The sequence below is a fragment of the Oncorhynchus masou genome, chromosome 5 (genome assembly GCF_036934945.1).
Source record: "Oncorhynchus masou masou isolate Uvic2021 chromosome 5, UVic_Omas_1.1, whole genome shotgun sequence".
Lineage (NCBI taxonomy): Eukaryota > Metazoa > Chordata > Actinopteri > Salmoniformes > Salmonidae > Oncorhynchus > Oncorhynchus masou.
The window spans coordinates 31,008,840-31,033,211 of NC_088216.1; the positions used below are offsets into that span (position 1 = coordinate 31,008,840).

Genomic DNA, 24,372 nt, shown 5'->3' on the forward strand with positions numbered 1-24,372 from the left:
GCAATTAATTGCAATTCATCTGATCACTCTTCATATCATTCTGGAGTATAATTGCCATCATACAAACTGAGGCAGCAGACTTTGAAAATTAATATTTGTGTCATTCTCAAAACTTTTGGCCAAGATTTTGTGTGTTTGTGTGTGTGCGTGTGTGTGTGTGTGTGTGTGCGTGTGTGTGTGTGTGTGTGTGTGTGCGTGTGTGTGTGTGTGTGTGTGTGTGTTGTGTGTGTGTGTATATATACAGTGGCGCAAAAAAGTATTTAGTCAGCCACCAATTATGCAAGTTCTCCCACTTAAAAAGATGAGAGGCCTGTAAATTTCATCATAGGTGCACATCAACTATGACAGACAAATTCGGAAAAAAATTGCAGAAAATCACATTGTAGGATTTTTAAAGAATTTATTTGCAAATTATGGTGGAAAATAAGTATTTGGTCAATAACAAAAGTTTATATCAATACTTTGTTATATACCATTTGTTGGCAATGACAGAGGTCAAACGATTTCTGTAAGTCTTCACAAGGTTTTCACACACTGTTGCTGATATTTTGGCCCATTCCTCCATGCAGATCTCCTCTAGAGCAGTGATGTTTTGGGGCTGTTGCTGGGCAACACGGACTTTCAACTCCCTCCAAAGATTTTCTATGTGGTTGAGATCTGGAGACTGGCTAGGCCACTCCAGGACCTTGAAATGCTTCTTACAAAGCCACTCCTTCGTTGCCCGGGCGGTGTGTTTGGGATCATTGTCATGCTGAAAGAACCAGCCACGTTTCATCTTCAATGCCCTTGCTGGTGGAAGGAGGTTTTCACTCAATCTCACGATACATGGCCCCATTCATTCTTTCCTTTACACGGATCAGTCATCCTGGTCCCTTTGCAGAAAAACAGCCCCAAAGCAGGATGTTTCCACCCCCATGCTTCACAGTAGGTATGGTGATCTTTGGATGCAAGTTCTTTGTCCTCCAAACATGACGAGTTGAGTTTTTGCCCAAAAGTTCCATTTTGGTTTCATCTGACCATATGACATTCTCCCAATCTTTTTCTGGATCATCCAAATGCTCTCTAGCAAACTTCAGACTGGCTTGGACATGTACTGGCTTAAGCAAGGGGACAAGTCTGGCACTGCAGGATTTGAGTCCCTGGCGGCGTAGTGTGTTACTGATGGTAGGCTTTGTTACTTTGGTCCCAGCTCTCTGCAGGTCATTCACTAGGTCCCCCCGTGTGGTTCTGGGATTTTTGCTCACCGTTCTTGTGATCATTTTGACCCCACTGGGTGAGATCTTACGTGGAGCCCCAGATCGAGGGAGATTATCAGTGGTCTTGTATGTCTTCCATTTCCTAATAATTGCTCCCACAGCTGATTTTGTCAAACCAAGCTGCTTACCTATTGCAGATTCAGTCTTCCCAGCCTGGTGCAGGTCTACAATTTAGTTTCTGGTGTCCTTTGACAGCTCTTCGGTCTTGGCCATAGTGGAGTTAGGAGTGTGACTGTTTGTGGTTGTGGACAGGTGTCTTTTATACTGATAACAAGTTCAAACAGGTGCCATTAATACAGGTAACAAGTGGAGGACAAAGTAGCCTCTTAAAGAAGAAGTTACAGGTCTGTGAGAGCCAGAAATCTTGCTTGTTTGTAGGTCACCAAATACTTATTTTCCACCATAATTTGCAAATAAATTCATTCAAAATCCTACAATGTGATTTTCTGGATTTTTTTTCTTGTTTTATCTGTCATAGTTGAAGTGTACCTATGATGAAAATTACAGGCCTCATCTTTTTAAGTGGTAGAACTTGCACAATTGGTGGCTGACTAAATACTTTTTTGCCCCACTGTGTGTGTGTGTGTGTGTATATATATATATAAATATATATATATATATATATATATATATAAATATATATATATATATATAAATAATCTGTGTGTCAAAATGGCAACCAAACCCTCAAATGGGATAAGAGAGGATGTGTGTATATATCTTTGTGTGTATCTGTCTGCTTGTGTGTGTTGCAAACAGTGACATGAGCGGCAGCTACAGGCAGGCACTGAACCACTCAAGGGACAGGGTCCCTCACTCCCCCCATCAGAACCATGAACTCACTGAACCTTACCTGACAGAGAGAAGAGAGAAAGAATAGGGGGGGGAATAGAGAAGAGCGATGGGAAGAGGGCAGAGCAGAGAATCATGGAGTGCAGCTAGTCTAAAGACAGTTAAAATAATAAAATAGACTAAGTAAATTTCAGAATCTTGAACATAGTCCAGCATTCATTGTTACACGTATTCTTGACTTCTGTCAATAAAATATTTGACGTTTTCTCAACAATTGAACTAAAACTTGTTTTAATATTAAATACGTGGTATTGGCTAATTTGCATTCCTCTGTGCATGTTCTGAGCAGTTTTACCCATTGAGAAGTTGCACATAGCTCCAATACCTACAGCATTTAAGGCCTTGTGTTAGCAAGAATATGTGCTTATTGCCAAAATAGATCAAGCAATACATCTGGGCACTAAATTGTATTATCCTTGGATGACGTGCTTGGATGAAGGAATGTGAATGCAGCGTCTCATTGAGAGGAAGTGTGTGTGTGTTGTGTGTGTATTGTCTCTGGTGTGTGTCTGTGTAACGAAGCACAGTGTCCGAGACAGAGATGGTGTTAGCCCATGAATGGAGGATTGTGTCGGGGCATTCAGGGCTCCTGCAACTGAAGAGGCTGGTACAGCAAGAGACGGAGAGGAACTTTTTTTTTCTCCTCTCCCCCCTTCCCTCGTTCTGTTAAAGCTTTGCACAAGACGCTGTTTTATCAAAACCTCCGACCTTGGAGCATCAGCATCAAAACTTAAGCGCGTCTTGAAGGAATCAGGGTAGAAGGGTGTCATCTTGATTTTGGTTTTACCTACCGAGTGAGGTATGTTGTGGTTTTGGAGAGCTTTAATGAAATGTTGCATTTGATCTTATTAAGTTGTTGTTTGTAAGTTGGCTTAAGATTCTATTCATGTGTGGTTTTAATTGGTTCCATTATCCAATACTGTTTAATTCCCTTGTTGTGCAGTGACTGAAAACTGATTTTTTTTTTTCTGCTCGGAGGGGAATAGTTTTTCAGTCAATTGCTTTCTTTGGACACTATGGCATATAAAGGAACATGTTTGTTTTCTTCAGGAATTGTATCCAATAAAGTAGGCCATATTGATTAGTTCTAGCTTGTTTGCCTTTAACAAAACTTTTTTTTCTCCAGGATTTTTTCTTTGTTGTCTAATCCACTACATCTTGCTCCTGAAATGGTCAATGTCCTGCTCTATTCCGTCTGACTAACACACCAGGAACTCCACTTTAAAAACAGTTAACTCCAAATAACTGTACTTACATTTTAATGAAAATAGTTTTAGAAACACTTTCAAGTGTAATTTTATCCCTTTAATCTTGACTCTCATCGTCTGTTTTGAAACCTAATTCACAGTGATTAGCGTGACACACCATATATCATAAGCAGTCGTAAAAATATGACTAATATATAATATAGTCATGTCGCTTCTGCAATGTTATGTGAAAACTAGAGTAGATGGAAGTTGCACCTAGGATTTAGAGCTGGTCCTAGATCAGTGCTTAAAGACAGTTATCCCTCTACGCACAAAATCTCCAAATTATTAGCCAATCTGTCCCGGAACACTTTCTCCACTCCTCCAGGTACCTTCAGGAGGTGGGCTACACGGACACCATCTTGGATGTGAAGTCCCAGAGGGTCAGAGCACTGCTGGGCCTGGCTGGAGACTCCGGAGAGAGGCCGTCGGACAGGAAACCGGAACCCATGGTGAACGGCACTGAGCCATCTTTGCTGAAGGACAGCGGCATGATCAGGTGAGCAACTGCTAATGACTATTGCTGCTGTTATTGCTCAATGCTGTTATTGTAGTTGGCCTAAATGTATTGCTATCACTAATGCTATTGTTGTAGCTATTGCTAATGCTATTGTTATATCTATTGCTAATGCTGTTGTTGTAGCTATTGCTGTTGTAGCTAATGCTATTGTTGTAGCTAATGCTATTGACATAGCCATTGCTAATGCTATCACTAATGGATAACTAGCATTCTTCAAGGAAATCCAGTAAGAAACTGCAAGTGTAGAAGTCCTGCATTGTTTTTGTGTTCTCACTAACATCTGTCTCACTTTCTCTCTGTTCTCTCCATCAGTAAACCTGACATGTCTGACTCGGCCACAGTCCTTGAGGCATTCAAGTTCATAGAAAGCGCCGCCGCCGAGTTTAGCGACGAGGAGGACGAGGAAGACAGCGAAGGGAGGGACAAGACCATTATGAACTTGGCCACTGTAAGCAAGGACACACAAACACTCTTATACATACACACACACACATTCATGATGTGACTTGGGCTTCTTCGTGGGGCAATTCTAATTAGCCATTAGCGATATCATTAGCAATGGCTACAACAATAGAGTAACAGCCGGAACCCTATTGAATTAGCGACAGGCAGCAATAACAGTCAAGGAGAACCAGTAGCAGTCACAAGCCATGTTGGCTCATTCCTTGTACTTCATTCTAGGGTGGTGATGAAATTAAGTGATACAATTTCACTTATGTTACAAAATACATTTTACCAAGACAAATATGATTCGTGTTCTGAATCATTCAGTGGGTCTTCCTCTAACATATTAACATTCTATTCAAAAAGTTCGAGTTCGTATCCAAATACATCCGATAATAAGCACCAATCAGTGTTGACATAGTGGTGCAGGTTTCTCTTAACTTTTGAGGATTTTACATTTTGTGGTCGTCATCTCCTAAGTTCTTTCTGTGGGTTACAAAAAGCGAAGTTACCATGACACGAGCTGAATTAAATGTAAAAGGCTTTTAAAAGAAAATGCTTGGTATAAGCTCCATTGACAATTCAGAGCAGCTAGTTTTTGTGAGAAATCTTTAAACAGGAACAGGAATTTCAAATGAATACGAAAGTGTATATTACAATATGAAAATACTACATGTCATGTCTCAAAATCGATATACATCTTACCTACAGTTGAAGTCGGAAGTTTAAATACACTTAGGTTGGAGTCATTAACACTAGATTTTCAACCACACAACACATTTCTTGTTAACAAACTATAATTAGGTAAGTCGGTTAGAACATCTACTTTGTGCATGACACAAGTAATTTTTCATGGCTTTAGAAGCTAATTTACATAATTTGAGTCAACTGGTGGTACCTGTGGATGTATTTCAAGGCCTACCTTCAAACTCAGTGCATCTTTGCTTGACATCATGGGAAAATCAAAAGAAATCAGCTAAGACCTCTGGGGGAAAAAATGTAGACCTCCACAAGTCTGGTTTATCCTTGGGAGCAATTTCCAAACGCCTGAAGGTACCAAGTTCATCTGCACAAACAATAGTATGCAAGTATAAACACCATGGGATCACGCAGCCGTCACACCGCTCAGGAAGGAGATGCTTTCTGTCTCCTGGAGATGAACATACGTTGGTGCGAAAAGTGCAAATCAATCCCAGAACAACATCAAAGGATCTTGTGAAGATGCTGGTGGAAACAGGTACAAAAGTATCAACCTCCACAGTAAAACAAGTCTTCTATCGCCATAACCTGAAAGGCTGCCCAGCAAGGAAGAAGCCACTGCTCCAAAACAGCCATAAAAAAGCCAGACTACGGTTTGCAACTGCACATGGGGACATTTCTACAAAATGTCCTCTGGTCTGATGAAACAAAAATAGAACTGTTTGGTCATAATGACCATCGTTATGTTTGGAGGAAAAAGGGGGATGCTTGCAAGCTGAAGAACACCATCCCAACCGTGAAGCACGGGTGTGGTAGCATCATGTTGTGGGGGTGCTTTGCTGCAGGTGGGACTGGTGCACTTCACAAAATGGATGGCATCATGAGGATGGAAAATTATGTGGATATATTGAAGCAACATCTCAAGACATGAGTCAGGAAGTTAAAGCTTGGTCACAAATGGGTCTTCCAAATGGACAAGCATACTTCCAAAGTTGTGGCAAAATGGCAACAAAAGGACAACAAAGTCAAGGTATTGGAGTGGCCATTACAAAGCCCTGACCTCAATCCCATAGAAAATTTGTGGGCAGATCTGAAAAAGCGTGTGCGAGCAAGGAGGCATACAAACCTGACTCTATCAGCTCTATCAGGAGAATGGGCCAAAATTCACCCAATTTATTGTGGGAAGTTTGTGGAAGGATACCCAAAACATTTGACCCAAGTTAAACAATTTGAAGGCAATGCTAACAAATACTAATTGAGTGTATGTAAACTTCTGACTCACTTGGAATGTGATGAAAGAAATAAAAGCTGAAATAAATCATTATCTCTACTATTATTTGACATTTCACATTCTTAAAATAAAGTGGTGATCCTAACTGACCTAAGTCAGGGAATTTTTACTAGGATTTAATGTCAGGAATTGTGAAACAGTGTTTAAATGTATTTGGCTAAGGTGTATGTAAACTTCTGACTTCAACTGGTATATATTGTTTTTTGTCCTGCGGATTGAAGAAATATGATGACAAGTTCAACGGGAAAGTGAGCTTGTAGGGTAACCTGTAGCCTTAATTCTTGCTCAGAATCCAGCCTAGTTTATGCAATGCAATTTCCTTCGTTTTTGACCCGTTTTTGATTGGACACCCTACTCATTCAGACCTACACTTTCACTCAACTCATTCAGTCACTCAGACCCCCTCTCTGTCTCTTCAACCCTCTCTGTCTTCCACAGATGGTGAGGAAGAAGACGTCTTCGTCCCCCTCCTCATCCTCGGACATGAGTGACGACCAGGACACGGAGGAGGCCCTGAAGGGCTTTGACTTCCTGGCCAGCCCAGATGAGATGGACGGCTCGCCCGATGTCCGGAGTGCCGAAGACAGAGGAGACTGGGGTGAGGGGGGCTTGGTTGGTTGTTTGATGAACACTCAAACTAAAATGGTAACGTTTACATGTGGGCCAAAGTAACTTATTGGGGGCAGTGGGTCTATTAGTAGGCCTAGTCAACAGTGAAGGGGAAATGTTGGCCATAGTAGGACTATAGTGTGCAAGTAAGTGGGGACTGACATTTATTCTCAGCACACGAGAGCACAAAAGGGACAGGAGGGCCATAGAAAGAGGACAGTAGACCAAAGGGAGGACGAGTGGGCCATAGCAGGGACAGTTGGGTCAAAAGAACATTGAGTGTAACACGGTTTCCTGCTCTAGCTCCACAGAACAGTCCCCACTGAGGGGACCTACCCATCCCTCAATCGCCCACTCACACAGAACCCTGTATTCTCTGTCCTAGTCTTCACACAAAGACACAGCTGGCCACCTGGCTACTATGGCTCCATTATCCCCTTTAGTTGACAGGGAGCCCCTTCACTCCCATCACCTAGCAATGCCTTGTGTTTATCTCCACTCAATGACCAAGGGCATTCCCACGCAATCAGTGAGTCCGCTTGTCACAGGTCAGGCAGCAGTCAGAGAGGAACAGATGATGTGGCGTCGCTGGTTGTGTGACAGAGGAAGCCAGAGGGATCCAGTTGAAGGCATAGGCGATCTTCCAATATGCATACTATGTTCATAGTAATTACTAAATAATATGCTAGTGTAGACATTAGAACACAGCCACAACAAATGACCAATTGTCTGTGATGCATTGACCCACTGACTAGATGTTGACAATCCATTTATTTTTATATATACTATAATTCAATAGTAGTTCATGTAAATAATGGTGACAAAATCTTTTTTTAAAGACTATTCTTGTGTTATTGGGATAATTAGGTCAGCTTGCATGCGAAACTGAGTTGATTGCATTTCCTCTGTTAACCATAATTGAAGCCATGAGCTGAACACACAGCAAAGGACGGCTAGATGGATGGATGGTAATTAAAAGGTCAAGCGGCAGCGAGGCGCTTCGCTGATCAGTTATGAAACAGAGTTGTCATCAGCAGCTCTGTGCTCTCAAGTGTTCATCTCCTCCGCTTGATCCCACACACTGCCACTACAGATATATATTTTTTTCACCTTTATTTAACCAGGTAGGCCAGTTGAGAACACGTTCTCATTTACAACTGCGACCTGGCCAAAAAGCAAAGCAGTGCGACAAACAACAACAACACAGAGTTACACAGAAACAAACGTACAGTCAATAACACAACAGAAAAGACAATTAGAAAGATCTATTACAGTGTGTGCAAATGTAGGGAGGTAGGCAATAAATAGGCCATAGAGATGAAAATAATTACAGTGTAGCATTAATACTGGAGTGATAGATATGCAGATGATGATTTGCAAGTAGTGATACTGGGGTGCAAAAGAACAAGAGGGTATGTCCTAATGGCACCCTATTCCCTATATGGTGCACTATTTTTGATCTGAGCCCTATGGACCATGTATGATCATGCCTGCATCTGAAATTAGGAATAGTGATATGCTTATAGGTATAGATACAGGTATAGATACAGGTCCCCCACATAATTTGACTTTTTTTGTTGAAATACATTATGTTGTGTTTTTAGTTCTTTAGCCAGATCACACTATAAAACCTACATGGTTGCTGCTTTTAATATATAGAACATTTCAAAACATGGAGTATTGTTGAATGTTATATTGTATGTTATATTTGCATTGTCTTCACATTAGCAATTAGCATGTTATGCTGTTGTCGACGTTACGGCACAAAGGACAAAGCCTTGCAGAGACTGAGTGAGGCATGACGGCTGTTCACCATATGCTTTGTTGTCACCTTATTTGGCTGGACACAGCTTTCTTTGACATGAATATTTTTGAATACATTAACGCAAAAAAAATCTGGATTGCTGCCGGCTATCAAATTCAGCATTTGATGTCAGCTGTATTTTTTTTTTGTCGGAAGCCAATCTGGCTCTTTTCTACAACCCCCCCCCCTCCCCGAATCCTTTGTTGAATGGCAGTTTTGTGCATTTGTGTTTCCATATCGAGTGGCGCAGCGATGGTAACCCTCAGGCATGACTCTATTCTCCTGTTCCATCCCTGTCTGTTGTCATATGAGGAGAATTTTACCGATTCTCTTCCTGACTGACCCCTATGTGTTGACATCACCACCCCCTACATGTGCTTTGAGAGAGGCCCGAAGGCCTGTAGAAAACATAAACGTGGGGCTCTCGGTGGTGGGGTGGGGGGAGTATTACAGGAAGAATTTCCATCACACACTTTTTTGCATACTGCAGCAAATGGCAATAATGCAACATACTATACATTGCCGGTCTCAAACCCAGATCTCCCTGCTCGTAGGCAAACTCGCTAACCACTGCTCCAATAGGGTTAATACACTCGGGGGGGGGTTGTAGGCAAGTGTCTCTGAAATACATTTTACAGGCTATATATACATATATAAGGATTAAAGGGGCCATCTTCACTTGAACCACCTTTTAATTTCATAACACTTTGGATTTGAGTTTTGTTTGGTCTGGTTCAATAGAAAGTTCTGGACACTGACCGGCTTCTCGGTTTCTGCCCCCCCCCCTTCCCCCAACCCCTTCCTTCGGGTGTAGAGAAGGAAGAGCAGTGCCCCATGCCCGAGGCCTGGGACGTGGACCAGGGCCTCATAGCCCAACTCAAGGAGCAGTACAGGAAGGAGCGCAAGGGCAAAAAGGGGGTGAAGAGTAAGTCTGTCAGGCCTCCCCTTTCTTTCTCGCCATTGCTTCCTTTCTCCTTGTCCTGGTGATAAGAGTCTCTCTCTCTCTCTCTCTCTCTCTCTCTCTCTCTCTCAACTATAACATGCAAAAATTATATTTAACAGACACGTTAAGCACGTTAGATACACTATTCCTGCCATCTCTTCGTTTTGGCGCTCTATTTCGGCCATCTAGTACCACCTTCACCATGTTTGTGTGTGTGGTTCCGCGCGTACATGTTTGTATGTTAACATTTTAATGGGATTGCAATCACTGCCTCTCCTCACAGTGCTCAGAACCGCGCAGGACAATTTGATCGCTCTTGTAAGTGATCAATCACTATAACCACATTCACTAAAAGAAAAGTGCACTGTGCTGCATTCCGAACCCTCTCGCTGTATCGACCTTACTCATTGCTGTTTTAAGTTGCATCCATAGAAATATAATTACTAAAAAGGGCATAGCCCATCAGACCACAGCAATTTGACTGCACCCTCGCGGGTACACTCAGTATGAGTGAAATGGCTTACCCATTATGGCCTCATTGTCTTGAATGGGCGTGCCCCTTCTAGTAATTCTATGTCTATGGTTGCACCATCTGACACTTGAGACATTCCATCCCGCTTCGTCGTGTTTGTACCTGTCTTTATTATGCCATAGGTTATCAGCTACACCTGTGTCTTTGTATGTGTGCTGGTTCCTTTTTTCTGTCTCTGTATTTTTCAAACATTCCAACATCTTATTTTCTCTGAAAGTATGCCGGTGTCAGTGACTTAATGCTCTCCTTTCCTCCCAACTTAAGCTTTTGTTGTTCTATGAGTTATTTCTATGTTCAAGCTACGAAGTCGTCTTTCGCCAAGCATCAGCCATGGATCTGCTCTTCAATCTGCTTATTTGTGTCTTCAATCTTATAAAATTTCTGAGTATTTAAATAAATACAAATATATTTTTTAAGTCCCTTTATTTAACTAGGCAAGTCAGTTAAGAACAAATTCTTATTTTCAATGACGGCCTAGGAACAGTGGTAACTGCCTTGTTCAGGGGCAGAACAACAGATGTTTACCTTGTCAGCTCGGGGATTCGATCTAGCAACATTTCAGTTACTGGCCCAACATTCTAGCCACTAGGCTATCTGCCGCCCCTGAGTAGCAGCGCTGAGCTAGGATCAGGTTCCCCCTGTCCATAAAATCATATAAATGATTATCTAAAAAGCTAAACTGATCCTTAATCAGCACTGCTACTTTGTGATGCTTTATTAATACCCTGTTATCTTGTCCATTCTCTGCATCATGTTTAGATTTTTTTCAATCAGCCTTCCAGCATGGGTCTCCAACTCCGAGCTACTTGGAGTGCAGTCTTTTGTTCCAGACCAGCACTAATGCACCTGATTCAACTAATTATGGTTCAGACTGAAAAATGTGGTTTATTTGAAACTGATTAGTAGTGCTGGGCTGGTACAAAACCCTGTGCACACAGTAACTCCAAAGAGCCAGTGACCCCTGCCCAACGGTATTTAAGATGAGGATTGCGTGCCTTTCTACTCTAAGAAGATGACCTTCCATTCTCTTCTTCTCGTCTTCCTTATCCCTCTTCTTTCTTTGACTCTTTTCCTTCCTGATCCTCTCTGAATACTGCTACTTCTCTTCCTCCTCCTTCCTCCCTCTCTTTCCTTCTTTGTCTCTACTCCTTCTCCATGATCCTCTTCTCATCTTCCTCCTCCTCCTCCCAGGGCCTAACCGGTCCAAACTGCAGGATATGCTGGCCAACCTGCGAGACGCCGAGGACCTCCCTCCATGCAGCCCCCCGTGACACCGCCCTCCCGGCCCAGCATCCCCAGGCTCAACGAGCACGAAGTGGGCCACCCCGAGGAAGGTAAGACAAGAGCTTAATTGTCCCCAAAGGGTTTGAATTTAGAGAGTGCACAATTTACAAATATACACAATTGACTAAATAATTAAATTTACAAATTGACAATTTTACACAACAATATCTAATAGGCCCAAATACCAGTTGCAGTCATTTAGTGTTTTGTCTTCTGTTTGTCCGTCTGTTAATTTTTCCCTACTTTTCTGGTATCTGTCTAATTTGTTTGTCTGGTTCTGTCCATTTGCCTATTTTGTCTGGTCTGTCCATCTATCTCACTGTCCGTCCATCCATCCCAGTGGAGGCCATGACGTTTCCGCCCGCGTCAGGGAAGTCGTTCATTATGGGGCCGGACGAGGCGGCGGAGAGCGAGCTGGGCCTGGGCGAGCTGGCGGGTCTCACTGTGGCCAATGAGGCAGACAGCCTGGCCTACGACGTGAGTACCTACATCTGCAGGGAAGGAAGGAAGAGAGGGTGAGGGGGAGTAAGGGGGGCGTGGCCAAGAAAGCCGACAGCCTGGTCTACAATTTGAGTTGTGTTAGTCCTTCCTTACACTGGGCACCAACCACTGCCAGATGCAATGGCAAGGCAGCTGGCAGTGAATGAATAACTTAATGAAAACCTTTATTATGACATAAACAACACTTTATTGTCCCAAAGGGAATTTTATTTACGTATCAAATTTTATTTGTCACATGCGCCAAATACTTACAACAATGCAGTTTTTAGAAAATACCTTTCAAAAAAATTTGAAATAAAAGTAACAAATAATTAAAGAGCAGCAGTAAAATAACAATAGCGAGGTTATATACAGGGGGTTACCGGTACAAAGTCAATGTGCAGGGGCACTGGTTAGTCGAGGTAATTCAGGTAAAATGTACATGTAGGTAGAGTTATTAAAGTGACTATGCATAGATAATAAACAGCGAGTAGCAGCAGAGTAAAAGTGGGGGTCAAATAGTCTGGGTAGCCATTTGATTTGATGTTAAGGAATCTTATGGCTTTAGCTGTTTAGAAGCCTCTTGGACCTAGACTTTGTGCTTGTGAACCGCTTGCCGTGCAGTAGCCAGCGTGGCTGTCTTTGACGATAGGGTCGCCTGGTATAGAGGTCCTGGATGGCAGGAAGCTTGGTGACATACTGGGCCGTACGCACTACCCTTTGTAGTGCCTTGCGGTCAGAGGCCGAGCAGTTGCCATACCAAGCAGTGATGCAACCAGTGATGCTTTCGATGGTGCAGCTGTTGAACCTTTTGAGCATCTGAGGACCCATGCCAAATATTTTCAGTCTCTTGTGGGGGAATAGGTTTTGTCATTCCCTCTTCACCACTGTCTTGGTGTGTCTGGACCATGTTTGTTTGTTTGTTTGTTTGTTGGTGATGTCGACACCAAGGAACTTGAAGCTCTCAATCTGCTCCACTACAGCCCCGTAGATGTGAATGGTGGCGTGCTCGGTCCTCCTTTTCCTGTAGTCCACAATCATCTCCTTCATCTTGATCACGTTGAGAGAGAGGCTGTGATGACCACAGCAATCATAACAAAATGAAGGAAAACAGGCGGCACGGACATGGCAATCTTTTGACAGACAGTACAACATTCAGCTAATCAGATCAAAGGGCACCACCACCAAACAGCGGGCAGCAGCATTCACAGATGACATTTTCTGCTGTATATATAAATATGGCGTGTTCGCACCCAGGTAAATTAGCTATTTATCTACATGACCTAAAGCCTGTGGAGCCCCATGGACAACTCTTTCAGCACTTAGGTCCCTCGGTGCAGCAAATATCTACTGCTTCACATTTCCATGTAAAAAAGCTAAATTGATTGGCTAGATTTAGAGACTTTGAGCTTCTAAACTAGAACACTAAGTAGAAAGGCATATACAGTGCCTTCGGAAAGTATTCAGACTCCTTGACCTTTTCCACATTTTGTTACGTTATTCTAAAATGGATTAAATAAATAAAAAATCCCAATCTACACACAATACCCCATAATGACAAAGCGAAAACAGGTTTTTAGACATTTTTGCATCATGCAGCAGGGACTGGGAGACTAGTCAACATCGAGGGAAAGTACAGAGAGGTACTTGATAACCTACTCCAGAGTGCTCAGGTTCACCTTCCAACAGGACACCGAGCCTAAACACGCAGCCAAGACAACACAGGAGTGGCTTCGAGACGAGCCTCAATGTCCTTGAGTGGCCCAGCCAGAGCCCGGACTTGAACCTGATCAAACATCTCTGGAGAGTCCTGAAAATAGCTGTGCAGCTATGCTCCCCATCCAACCTGACAGAGCTTGAGAGGATCTGCAGAAAATACCCAAATACACGTGTGCCAAGCTTGTAGCGTCGTACCCAAGAAGACTCAAGGCTGTAATCGCTGACAAAGATGCTTCAACAAAGTACTGAGTAAAGGGTCTGAATACTTATGTGAATGAACTGTATTTATCTAAAGGTCCAGACTATTTTTCAAAGCTTTCAAAATGTCAATATTTAAACAGGCTAGTCTGATTAGCATGGGCTTTGACTTTCACTTTTATTGACACACACACACACTCACACTCAGGCACACAGAGACACAGGCACATAAGTGCACATACACACTCCAGATCAATTGAATGTGAAGTGAACTGCGGTTGTATTGCAGTGGAGAGCTAGCATGCAGAATTGAGGTTGTGGTTGAAGAGACTGAGTGTCATATTGCTCAGTTGGACCCAGTGTGGGAGGACACCTTAGTGTTAGAATTATATTTATATGATGGACACACTCATCTCAAAATAGGAATGGATTTGTGTGCGTTAGATAACATTAACGTTTGTACTAAGACACTAAGATGTTGCAGCTCGAACAAGCAGGAAATTAAAAGGATAAGCAGTGACCGGGGTCAAGCACAAGAGGCACATTGCAGACATAGTTAGCAGACTCTGTGAAAAGCATAGCGCCACTGAACTTGCATTGCAAACAGGAACAACCCTTTTTAAAGTCTGGCGTGACCACGGAAGTGACTTTTTGTAAATTGAAATAAATAAGTCAAAACTAGTGACTCCCTAGCTTGCTATACCTTCTGAAACATTATTGTACAGCACTTAGGCTTGAATCCTAATAATAAGTGCTTGCTTTGAAAAAGCTAAACAAAAAACAAGCAAATAACAGCTGTAAGACAGTAGGTCTGGACTGCGATTTTCAGCCGGAGTTGTTGCCTCAAACAGATGGGAGACAATCAAGAGGGAACCACATGGCTTGAGCAAAGGGAGGAGGTGGTCAGAAGGGGGACATCTGTGGGCATAACTTGCATTTTGTTGCATATCTCCAATTGATATTGAAACTCTTTGTCATTTTAACTCAGGTGACCAACAGTCAGGATGCGCTGCGGAAGACATGGAGCCCCAAGTTCACGCTGCGGAGCCACTTTGACTCCATCCGGGGCCTGGCCTTCCACCCCGTGGAGCCCGTCCTGGTCACTGCCTCCGAGGACCACACCCTCAAACTGTGGAACCTCCAGAAGACCGCCCCCGCCAAGAAGTAAGAGCTCACATAGGCCTACACTGTTGTCAGTCAAACACCTGGGTTGTATTTACTAGACACAAAACAATTTAAATGTTTGCCTTTATTTAACCAGGTAAGTAATTGAGAACACATTCTCTTTACAATGACGACCTGACCAAGATAAGAGCGATACACAGTAGAAACTCTCGGTGTGCACTAATGAATACGACCCAGCTGCCAGTCAAAGACAATGATGCTTTTAAGCAGGTACCTAAGTAGTGAACGTGGGTAACTTGGTCACTTTCAATGGGGTAAGAGTCATTTGGAATTGTTAAGAGCACTATTGCGAAAAGACAATCGATAGCTAAAGCATGCCTTTTTCTGCTTATGCATTTCTGATGGCTGTAATGGGCCATTTTGTTCTACTTAGCGTATGTTTGTTGAATATCTACATCAAAGGTAGTTATATCCCCTGTCTGTCTTCCTAGGTGTGCTGCCTAGATGTGGAGCCCATCTATACATTCCGGGCCCATCGGTGAGTAACCTTCCTTATCCACTATAACCCAACCTTTTTATAAATGGACAGCTGGACCGATACTCTTGGACCGATAAATCATTTGTTCAAGCAAATTTTATTTGCATAAGTGAAAGAAAAATGGTTGAATTTTATAATGACAGGTATTGCCACTTTCTCCTGTAGGAGTGAGATGTTGTGTCTTGTCTTCCCCAAAACAAGTTGTAGTTAATAATGAGATGAGTTTTCCTGTGTTCTGTAGGGGTGCGGTGTTGTGTGTGACCATGAGCTCTACAGGGGAGCAGTGCTTCAGTGGGGGGGTGGATGGAACCATTCAGAGCTGGAACACCCCCAACCCCAATATCGACCCCTATGACTCATATGGTACACCCCCAAGATGCCTCAGCTACACCTCTGATTATTAGCACATTTCTCTTGTTTCATATTCTCTTCATCTCTTCACTGATCGCTTGACTCTTTCCACCTGACACTCCTTTCATCCTCTTTCACTCTTCTCTCTTTATCCAACTCTTTTTTTCCCCCCCGTCTCCACATGATCTTTCGTTCTCTATCATTTCCCTCTCTCCTCTTCCCCCACTCTTAACTCCCCCCATCTCTTAAATCTGCATCTCTCCCTCATCTCTTTCCCTCTCCCTCCTAACTCTCCCTCTCTCTTTCCTGCCATAGAGCCCTCGGTGCTGCGGGGGGCACTGCTTGGTCACACTGACTCAGTGTGGGGAGTGGTTTACAGCTCGGCCCACCAGCGCCTGCTCTCCTGCTCCGGGGACGGCACTGTGCGCCTGTGGAACGCTGCCAACACCTCCCCCGCACTCGCCGTCTTCAACGAGAAAGGAGGTGAATAGCTGAACGCAGATCAGATCGACGAAATGATCCCCCAATAGACTTACTTTGGCTGCCCCATACAAACACTGCCCTAGGATCAGTTCATTAAACAGATGCCTTACACATTTTCACTTAATGTTCCACAGTGCCTGCTCTAGAATCAGCTTACAAAGCACCTAATTGACCCTCTTACACAGACTGTCTCACATAACCACTGCTCTGGGATCAGCTTATAAAATATATTTGTAATTGTACACTATACAATGACCTTGAATCCGCTCCATAAAGAGTTACTCCGGGGTTTCCCAAACTAGGGGTCGCGACACCATGCCCGATGAAAAAACAAAATGGGTTCGCGAGAGGAAATTGACGCTTGGTTCATAGAAGGTAGCCGATAGATGCGGTTGTAAGAATCAGAGGGGTTTCTGTTTTCTTCCTACAAATGTGTCCTTCTTTTGAATGGTTTATGCTACTATGCCCACAAGCCATTAGAACAGAATTGACAAGACCAGGCACTAAATCAGAATGGGGGGGGGGAAATAACATCATCAATGATGTTCTTTTCTACACAGAAAGTCATACAATATTATTGCCTGCTGATCTTCTGAACTTCCCAATGCCTTTCTGATGCATTTCAGTCACTTCAAACCATACTGTCTTCAGATTGAAAAACTGTCAAAAATAATATGACTGGGCCTCCCGGGTGGCACAGTGGTTAAGGGCACTGTACTGCTGTGCCACCCTGTTCGCGCCCAGGCTCTGTTGTAACCGGCCGCGACCGGGAGGTCAGTGGGGCGACACACAATTAGCCTAGCGTCGTCCGGGTTGGGAAGGGTTTGGCCGGTAGGGATATCCTTGTCTCATCGCGTACTAGCGACTCCTGTGGCGGGCTGGGCGCAGTGCGCGCTAACCAAGGTTGCCAGGTGCACCGTGTTTCCTCCGACACATTGGTGCGGCTGGCTTCCGGGTTGGATGCGCGCTGTGTTAAGAAGCAGTGCGGCTTGGTTGGGTTGTGTATCGGAGGACGCATGACTTTCAGCCTTCGTCTCTCCCGAGCCCGTACGGGAGTTGTAGCGATGAGGCAAGATAGTAACTACTAAAACAATTGGATACCACGAAATTGGAGAGAAAAAGGGGTAAAATTAAAAATAATAATAACATTTTTTATTTTTTATTATATGACTGATTTTGTAATAGACTGTCATAGTCCCAATGTTGATTACATAACTTTTTTTACATGGTGAGGTCGCGGGTCAAAAAAGTTTGGGAACCTCTGAGTCAATTCAGAACTCTACGTGCCCCAAAAAGAGGTCTGACCTAGGACCAGCCAGGTCCCCACAGCCAAACTCTAACCTCTCTACCTCTGTCTGATTCAGAGCGAAACTGATCTAGAATTAGCTCAATTCAGGACACTATTAGCCCCACAAAAAAGGTCTGACCTAGGACTAGGTCACCACCATAGAAATAGATGTATAGAATGGCATTCTATTTCAATGGTCACCACACTCAAATCCTGCCCCCTTCAACATAACTCCTGCTCTAAGATTAGCTCATAACCTTTCCAACTCTGTCGGTTTCAGAACTGGGCGTCCCCACGTCAGTGGACCTGGTGTGCAGTGAGCCGGCCCACATGGTGACGTCGTTCAGCACGGGGGAGATCGGACTCTTCAACATGGAGACGCGGCAGCTGATCCTCAAACTGGACCAGACCGGAGAGCCCGGTAAGCTCCGCTGCCATTTCTACACAGTGACTGTATAGATTTGTAACTCAAAAGCGAGTAATTGAGTGCACTATGTACTCACTGCCTATTCTTGCGCTCTCCCTGTCAACGCCCTTTACCCCTCTTGTCACAACATAAATGTTTGTTTGTGCATTAAAAGTCATACTTTTATTTTGTTGGTGTACTCTCTTCAGAAAGCTTCCCTAGCTATCTCTTTGTTTTATTAGCAATAGGCTATAGCAGCTGGTATATCAGTACAGTCTGCAATATAACCCTAGTGCCCACCAAGTACGTTATAGCTCTGTGGCTTTTCCTTTCAACTCCCTACTTTAGAATCAGTTTGTCTCGAGTTATAACTCCCATTTACCCTGTTGTTCTGACAAATGACTAAATGTAAATGAGAAAGGTTAATCGGGCAATGTTCAATTGAGTTCCATGTCTTGTCACACACAGAAGCCCCGTGCAAGATCAACAAGGTGCTGAGTCACCCCACTCTGCCCATCACCATCACGGCCCAGGAGGACCGACACATCCAGTTCTTCGACAACAACACGGGTGAGCTAGAAGGCTGTCATTTTGAACCGGCATTCCAGCTAGAATTCAAATTTAAATCACATGTATACATAGTAAGCCAAACACATTTTGTCACAATATAAAGTGTACTTATAACAGTTGGTATAAATACAACATTGAGGACAGTGATTTTTGTACTCATCCCGGGTTCCTATTACAGGGAAATGTATTCACTCCATGGTAGCCCACCTGGACGCAGTCACCAGTTTAGCTGTGGATCCCAACGGCTTGTACCTGATGTCTGGCAGTAAGTATTTATCTGGAAACAGGGAAGTACTAGTGTTTATGTTGGTTAGCGTTTCATGTAATTACAGCAATATTGTTCCTTGCATAACTGAAGATACAAACTGACAGTGTGGCAAATATCTGAGCACAGAAACGGAAGTCCCCTTCGATCTTTCTTGTGGTAACTTTCACTAAAAGGCAGTTTTAGAATTGTAACGTTTCCCTCTAGCTCTCGTTTGTCCTCTCTCACTCTACCTCCCTGTTTCTTTATATTTTTGTTCTCATCCATCCTCCGCCCTGTTAGGCCACGACTGCTCCATCCGCCTGTGGAACATGGAGAGCAAGACGTGCATCCAGGAATTCACAGCGCACCGCAAGAAGTCGGACGAGGCCATCCACGACGTGGCGTTCCACCCCACCAAGTGCTACATCGGCAGCGCCGGGGCCGACGCGCTCGCCAAGGTCTTTGTATGACCGCAAATCCCAATGGCTAACAGCTGCGTCCGGCTCGAAGGACCATCAAAAAGGGACGGAGTTGTGTTGTAACTGAAGGGAGAGATGGGAGTTGGAGCCCAACTCAAAGGCAGTGTGGAAGGAAATGTAGTGAGGTGGATTGGTAACTAGCCACTGGTGTCTGAGTCTTGACCAGTGGCAGTCGAGAGGGATGGTTAGACGCCTGATGGTTTGAAGGCTGAAAGGGGTGAACGTGAGAGTTTTGAGAGAAAGAGGGCTACTCTACTATCCTTCCACCCGGGCGGGCCTGGGTGCTACAGCCTAACCAGAAGGAGATGTGGTCAAACATCACAAAGACCAAGCGGATATCCAGGAAATTCTCAAGACCTGTACTCTCGTTTAGAAACATTGCGTTTGTTTCCTAACTAACAGAAACACAATACTCGTATTCTACCCATCCCCCCTCCCTCCCCGGGCACCCCTAAGACTGCCTGTGTCTTCAATGTCATCGTTTTCAAAGATTTCATGAAAATGTGCCTTTTTCGTCAGTCTTGCAGACAACGTTATTTTACAGTTTGTGTGCAAAGTAGGAGTGGGCAGGGTGTTCAACAACAAGTTATAATTTATTGTTCAACATAGTACTGGACATTGTCTATTCCATTTGATCCATATAACTGAGTTTAAAAATAATTATATTTGCATCAGATGTACACAGCATGTATACGGCTAGTGGTCAATAGTCACAGTACTGTTTAAATTATTGAACGAGTGAGTTGAGATCCACAATGCCCTCCAATCCACTGAAATATACAGTAGTGTGCAGAACTCGAGTCCCCCTGAATAAGAAAAATGGTAAATAAGTTTAAAGAATCCTGATAGTCAGTTTGAAGTTGAAGTAAAGGCCATGAGCCTGCATTTCCTTGGTGTGTGATTTATTATAGCCTTTTGTACATGTCCATGTGGTTTTGTATGTAATCACAACAAATTGGAAATGACTCCATTAATTCATCTCTAAAACAAGTAAAAATGTAGCTTTTTAAGTAGTGCCTATTGTCCATACTCTTGCTTTGCACCTTCTTGAAAAGCCGACCCCATGAATATAATTGAGTTGTGTGATGAAACTTTGCTAACAGAATTCCTACATATTAGCCCATATGAATCTGTCACCTAAGTGAGTAAGCCATCCTTGTATTCCAGCTTGCTTTGCTTCGGTGTTGAATCAGTGTTCAAATCCAAATTGCCTGTACACAGCCAAAACACTGACTTAACCAGGCCATATCCTTCAACTTCATTTACTTTCCAATTCAATTGTAAATGCTTTTATGCTCCAGCTCGCCTAGGTACAAGGAGTGCCTCTTTTGTTGTTTGGATGTTCCATTCTTTACATAAATAGGACAACAACATTGTAATATACTGTACCAACATAAGTAGAAGCGTTAACTCTTAACAAGATCTGTCCTTTGACACTTTGCTAGCGGTAGATTAATTACTCAAACTTTGTTTCACAATTTAATGGAATTTATTGATCAATGTTGTGGTTTGACCTCATTTGAATACATGCTGCTTTATCGTGTATTTATAGTTGAGCAACCTGACAAACTGCACTGAAAAATGGTTTGCAGTGAAACAATTGATTCATTTGTTTTGTTTTATTTGAGCTGTGTATTTATTTATGCCTCCGTGTCATTTAAGCCAAAAGAATCAACCAAGTATTGTCTTACAACGACAAGATGCTTCACAGAGAGCCTGCACATGTAAAGTTTCCTGCGACCGTTAAGTTGGCTCTTTCAGCTTATAATGCTAAGTTAGATATTTTGCTAATGCTAAGTTGGCTATGACTGCTAAGATAGTTTCTTCATAGATATCCTGCTTGCCCCTGTGCTGAGTTAGCCTCTTGGCTCCCATTTTTGACAGCAGAACTGAGGTCTCTCAGTACTCAACTGCACACAAGCTACACTCCTGTGTTTAGGCGATATGACCAGCTCTGGTCAGAAAGCAGGGTAAATGCTTTAGGTAATAACTGTTTGAAAATAGAATTTTGTCAGATTATTTTGAGCAATTACTAGTTTTTTTATTTACTATACATGGTTGGTGAAAAAGGTAAATCCTTGTTAAATACAGGTAAATATTTTTTTAAAGAATATTTTCTGTTTTACTTGAACATTTAGGAGTTATTCCTTGGGATTTGTGTACTTTGTTTCTTTTGTAGTGGAATGGTTGGAGATTTGCCGGTCTTATCACAAGTTGTATGCCTTTGGTTGTGAGCACTACAAAACAAGAAAGATTTTTGTCATTTATTCTCAAAATTGTCTCATCTGCAGTTGAACATGTGAGAGATTAGAATTTCGCTATCTACCAAATGCTTTGGTCTCTAAAATAAGGACTGTTGAATGATGAGGATGGATCAAAATCTGTGGGAAATTCGGTGTGCTTGCGTTGTACAAAGATATTTTTTCCTTTTTATTTTTCTTTGGTGTCAGGTAATTTTAGACAATGTAAGGGAGCGAACAGAAAACATGTACAGTTTTAAAGTATATATATAAAAAAAAAGATATTTATTAACACAGTATATTGAGTGGCTAAACATGGTGATGTGAAATGGAGTCAGTGTGTATGGGTGCGCTTGTCGTGGTAAACGTACAGTAGTCTCATCACAACACTGAGTAGTTGAACAAAGGAGGAGTTAGTATATGGCCCCCTGCTGCTCACAATGTGGAAGAAGCATATTTCACCAGGTTGGCTCACATTTCATGCCTTTTAATGGGCTTTATGTCCATTTGAATGACAGAATGGTGAGGGCTTGACCATAAGCTAGTGTGTGTTTTTGGTCATGGAGAACCACTTTAGATACTAGTTTTCTCCAAACCAGTTTGATTGAGCTGTCGTTTTTGAGACCTGTTAGTTCGCTGTTTGTCCATCAAGACTGCATACGGTCCTCAATTGGAATAATAATAACCAAGCAAACAGTGGTCCTCCAAAACCAGGAGTCGGACAAGAACAAAGAATTATCGTGTTGTTATAGGCAGTGTAAAAGCAGAATGCTCTAGTCTAAATGGTGACTCATAGATATGCGTCTAAAATTCACTTGTCCGTTCTGAGCAGCAGGGGGTGTTGCTTTACAAGCACTACAAAGTGTATGAAAAGATCACACAAAACAAAGAACCTATTAGTAACCAATGGGAAAACAAAACACAAAGCATTGGGCGAAGCCAAGTTTGCCTGTTGTAAATCCAAGTAATTCCCCTTTTAACCTCCAGTTGTATAGAGAATTCTTTTAAGATGTGAATTTGATAAATATGCTAATTGGACTGTACATACAGTACATATAATTATTGTCATTATAGTTTATTCTTTTTTTCATGATGTATTGTATTTTTTCTCAGATGGGAGAGTGACAGATTTATCAATAACAACAATAAAGGACTATGTTGTATATCATACTGGTAATGTAGTATTTGTTTCCCACCTTTAGAATAATGCCTTTCATTGCTTCAACATTCACACATTTTCCATTTCAAGTGTGTACCTACCTATAGGAAAATATATTTGTATTTGATTAATACTTTAAGTAACCCCATATTAATTGTAATCCAATAGCAATGTTTATACCATTCAAAAGTCCTAAAATGTTTTGAAAAGTATTATTGTTATGTTAACTTGTATATTATTTAAATACATATAAAGCTGGTATGTAAGTAAATACCATTTGTTGACAATGTAGTTGTAAGGGTTTTCTTCTGGTGAAGGAGAAACGGACCAAAATGCAGGGTGGTGGTTACTCATGTTCTTTAATAAAGGAACTCGACATGAAATAACTAACAAAACAATAAATGTGTGAAAACCTAAACAGTCCTATCTGGTGAAAACACAGAGACAGGAACAATCACCCACAAACACACAGTGAAACCCAGGCTACCTAAATATGGTTCCCAATCAGAGACAATGACTAACACCTGCCTCTGATTGAGAACCATATCAGGCCAGACATAGAAATAGACAAACAAGACATCCAACATAGAATGCCCACTCAGATCACACCCTGACCAACCAAAACATAGAAACATACAAAGCAAACTATGGTCAGGGTGTGACAGTAGTACTTCTCCCAGTGTGTAAGAGACCACACACACCAGAACGGTGGTCAGCCGGGGCGAAGTAGTACGCCGTTACATCAATTACTTCCGCCGTGAGGTCATAGGGAGCAGTGCCTGTTTTCTTTGCCAATTTAACGTGTAGGATCGTTGGAAAATGACCAGAAAATGCGACCTGATATTCTGGTCAGAGGCTCTCTTGTACGCTCAGCTGACCGTCGTTTTGGTGTGTTCTACTTAAGGGTTCAGTTTTGGGGCTGTGAGTTGAACTCTTGACAGATGTTGTGTACGATAGTGGGCACCAGCTTATGGAGGCCATCAAAGTCCTCCATGAAGAACGCGTGCTCCTTGACTGGCTCACTGGCTATGTCTTCTAGCTGCTCCTGGGAAGTCCAAGCAATACCAATGGAGTAGGCAATTATACCTGTTTACACACACACACAATACACACACCATATATCAGTTACTTGCTCCATTCAAATACTTAAATTCAAATGAACCCTTTCTCCATCAAGGCTGTCTCTGGTGTGATTAAATAGATGAAAGCAATAATGTGGAAAGTGAAACCTTGCTTTCATTCACTCAAGTCACCCAAATGGTACCTTTAAAAATGAAGGAGAGGTGTATTTTCAGTCTTCAAATGTGGCATCTGCCCTGCTCCAATTCTTTTCCACCCCCCCCCATTGTTCCCTCTTAGCCACTCAGCTCTTGACCCTCCCTCCCCCTCCCCACCTTACTTACCTAACTGTTGAGTGGCCAGAGCAGGGGACCTGATGTCGTCATATGAACACCGTCAGTGATAACTACTATGACCTGCTTACTCCTGTTAGGTGAGCGGTGTCCATACTGCAGGAGCCATCTATTAGGAAGATGAGGTCATGGGCATTTGAGGCAGGTGCGGTGACACACCAGGCGGGGCATGGAACACGCGTTCCATCAGGGGCCG

The 24,372-nt window shown here is 42.8% G+C and overlaps 1 protein-coding gene across 1 annotated transcript in view; it reads left to right on the forward strand.

Annotated features, from left to right (window-relative positions):
• LOC135539410 (striatin-like) overlaps window positions 1–22,773 on the forward strand; it is an 80,186-nt gene extending 57,413 nt beyond the window's left edge. Inside the window, 16 exon segments of the mRNA XM_064965282.1 lie at window positions 3,684–3,854; window positions 4,188–4,323; window positions 6,748–6,907; window positions 9,537–9,647; window positions 11,389–11,442; window positions 11,445–11,531; window positions 11,822–11,958; window positions 14,867–15,042; window position 15,323; window positions 15,495–15,541; window positions 15,783–15,904; window positions 16,208–16,375; window positions 17,944–18,084; window positions 18,538–18,639; window positions 18,818–18,904; window positions 19,187–22,773. Coding sequence (XP_064821354.1) covers window positions 3,684–3,854; window positions 4,188–4,323; window positions 6,748–6,907; window positions 9,537–9,647; window positions 11,389–11,442; window positions 11,445–11,531; window positions 11,822–11,958; window positions 14,867–15,042; window position 15,323; window positions 15,495–15,541; window positions 15,783–15,904; window positions 16,208–16,375; window positions 17,944–18,084; window positions 18,538–18,639; window positions 18,818–18,904; window positions 19,187–19,356 — 1,870 coding nt within the window. The 3' untranslated portion in view covers window positions 19,357–22,773.
• The last annotated feature ends 1,599 nt before the right edge of the window (window positions 22,774–24,372 follow it).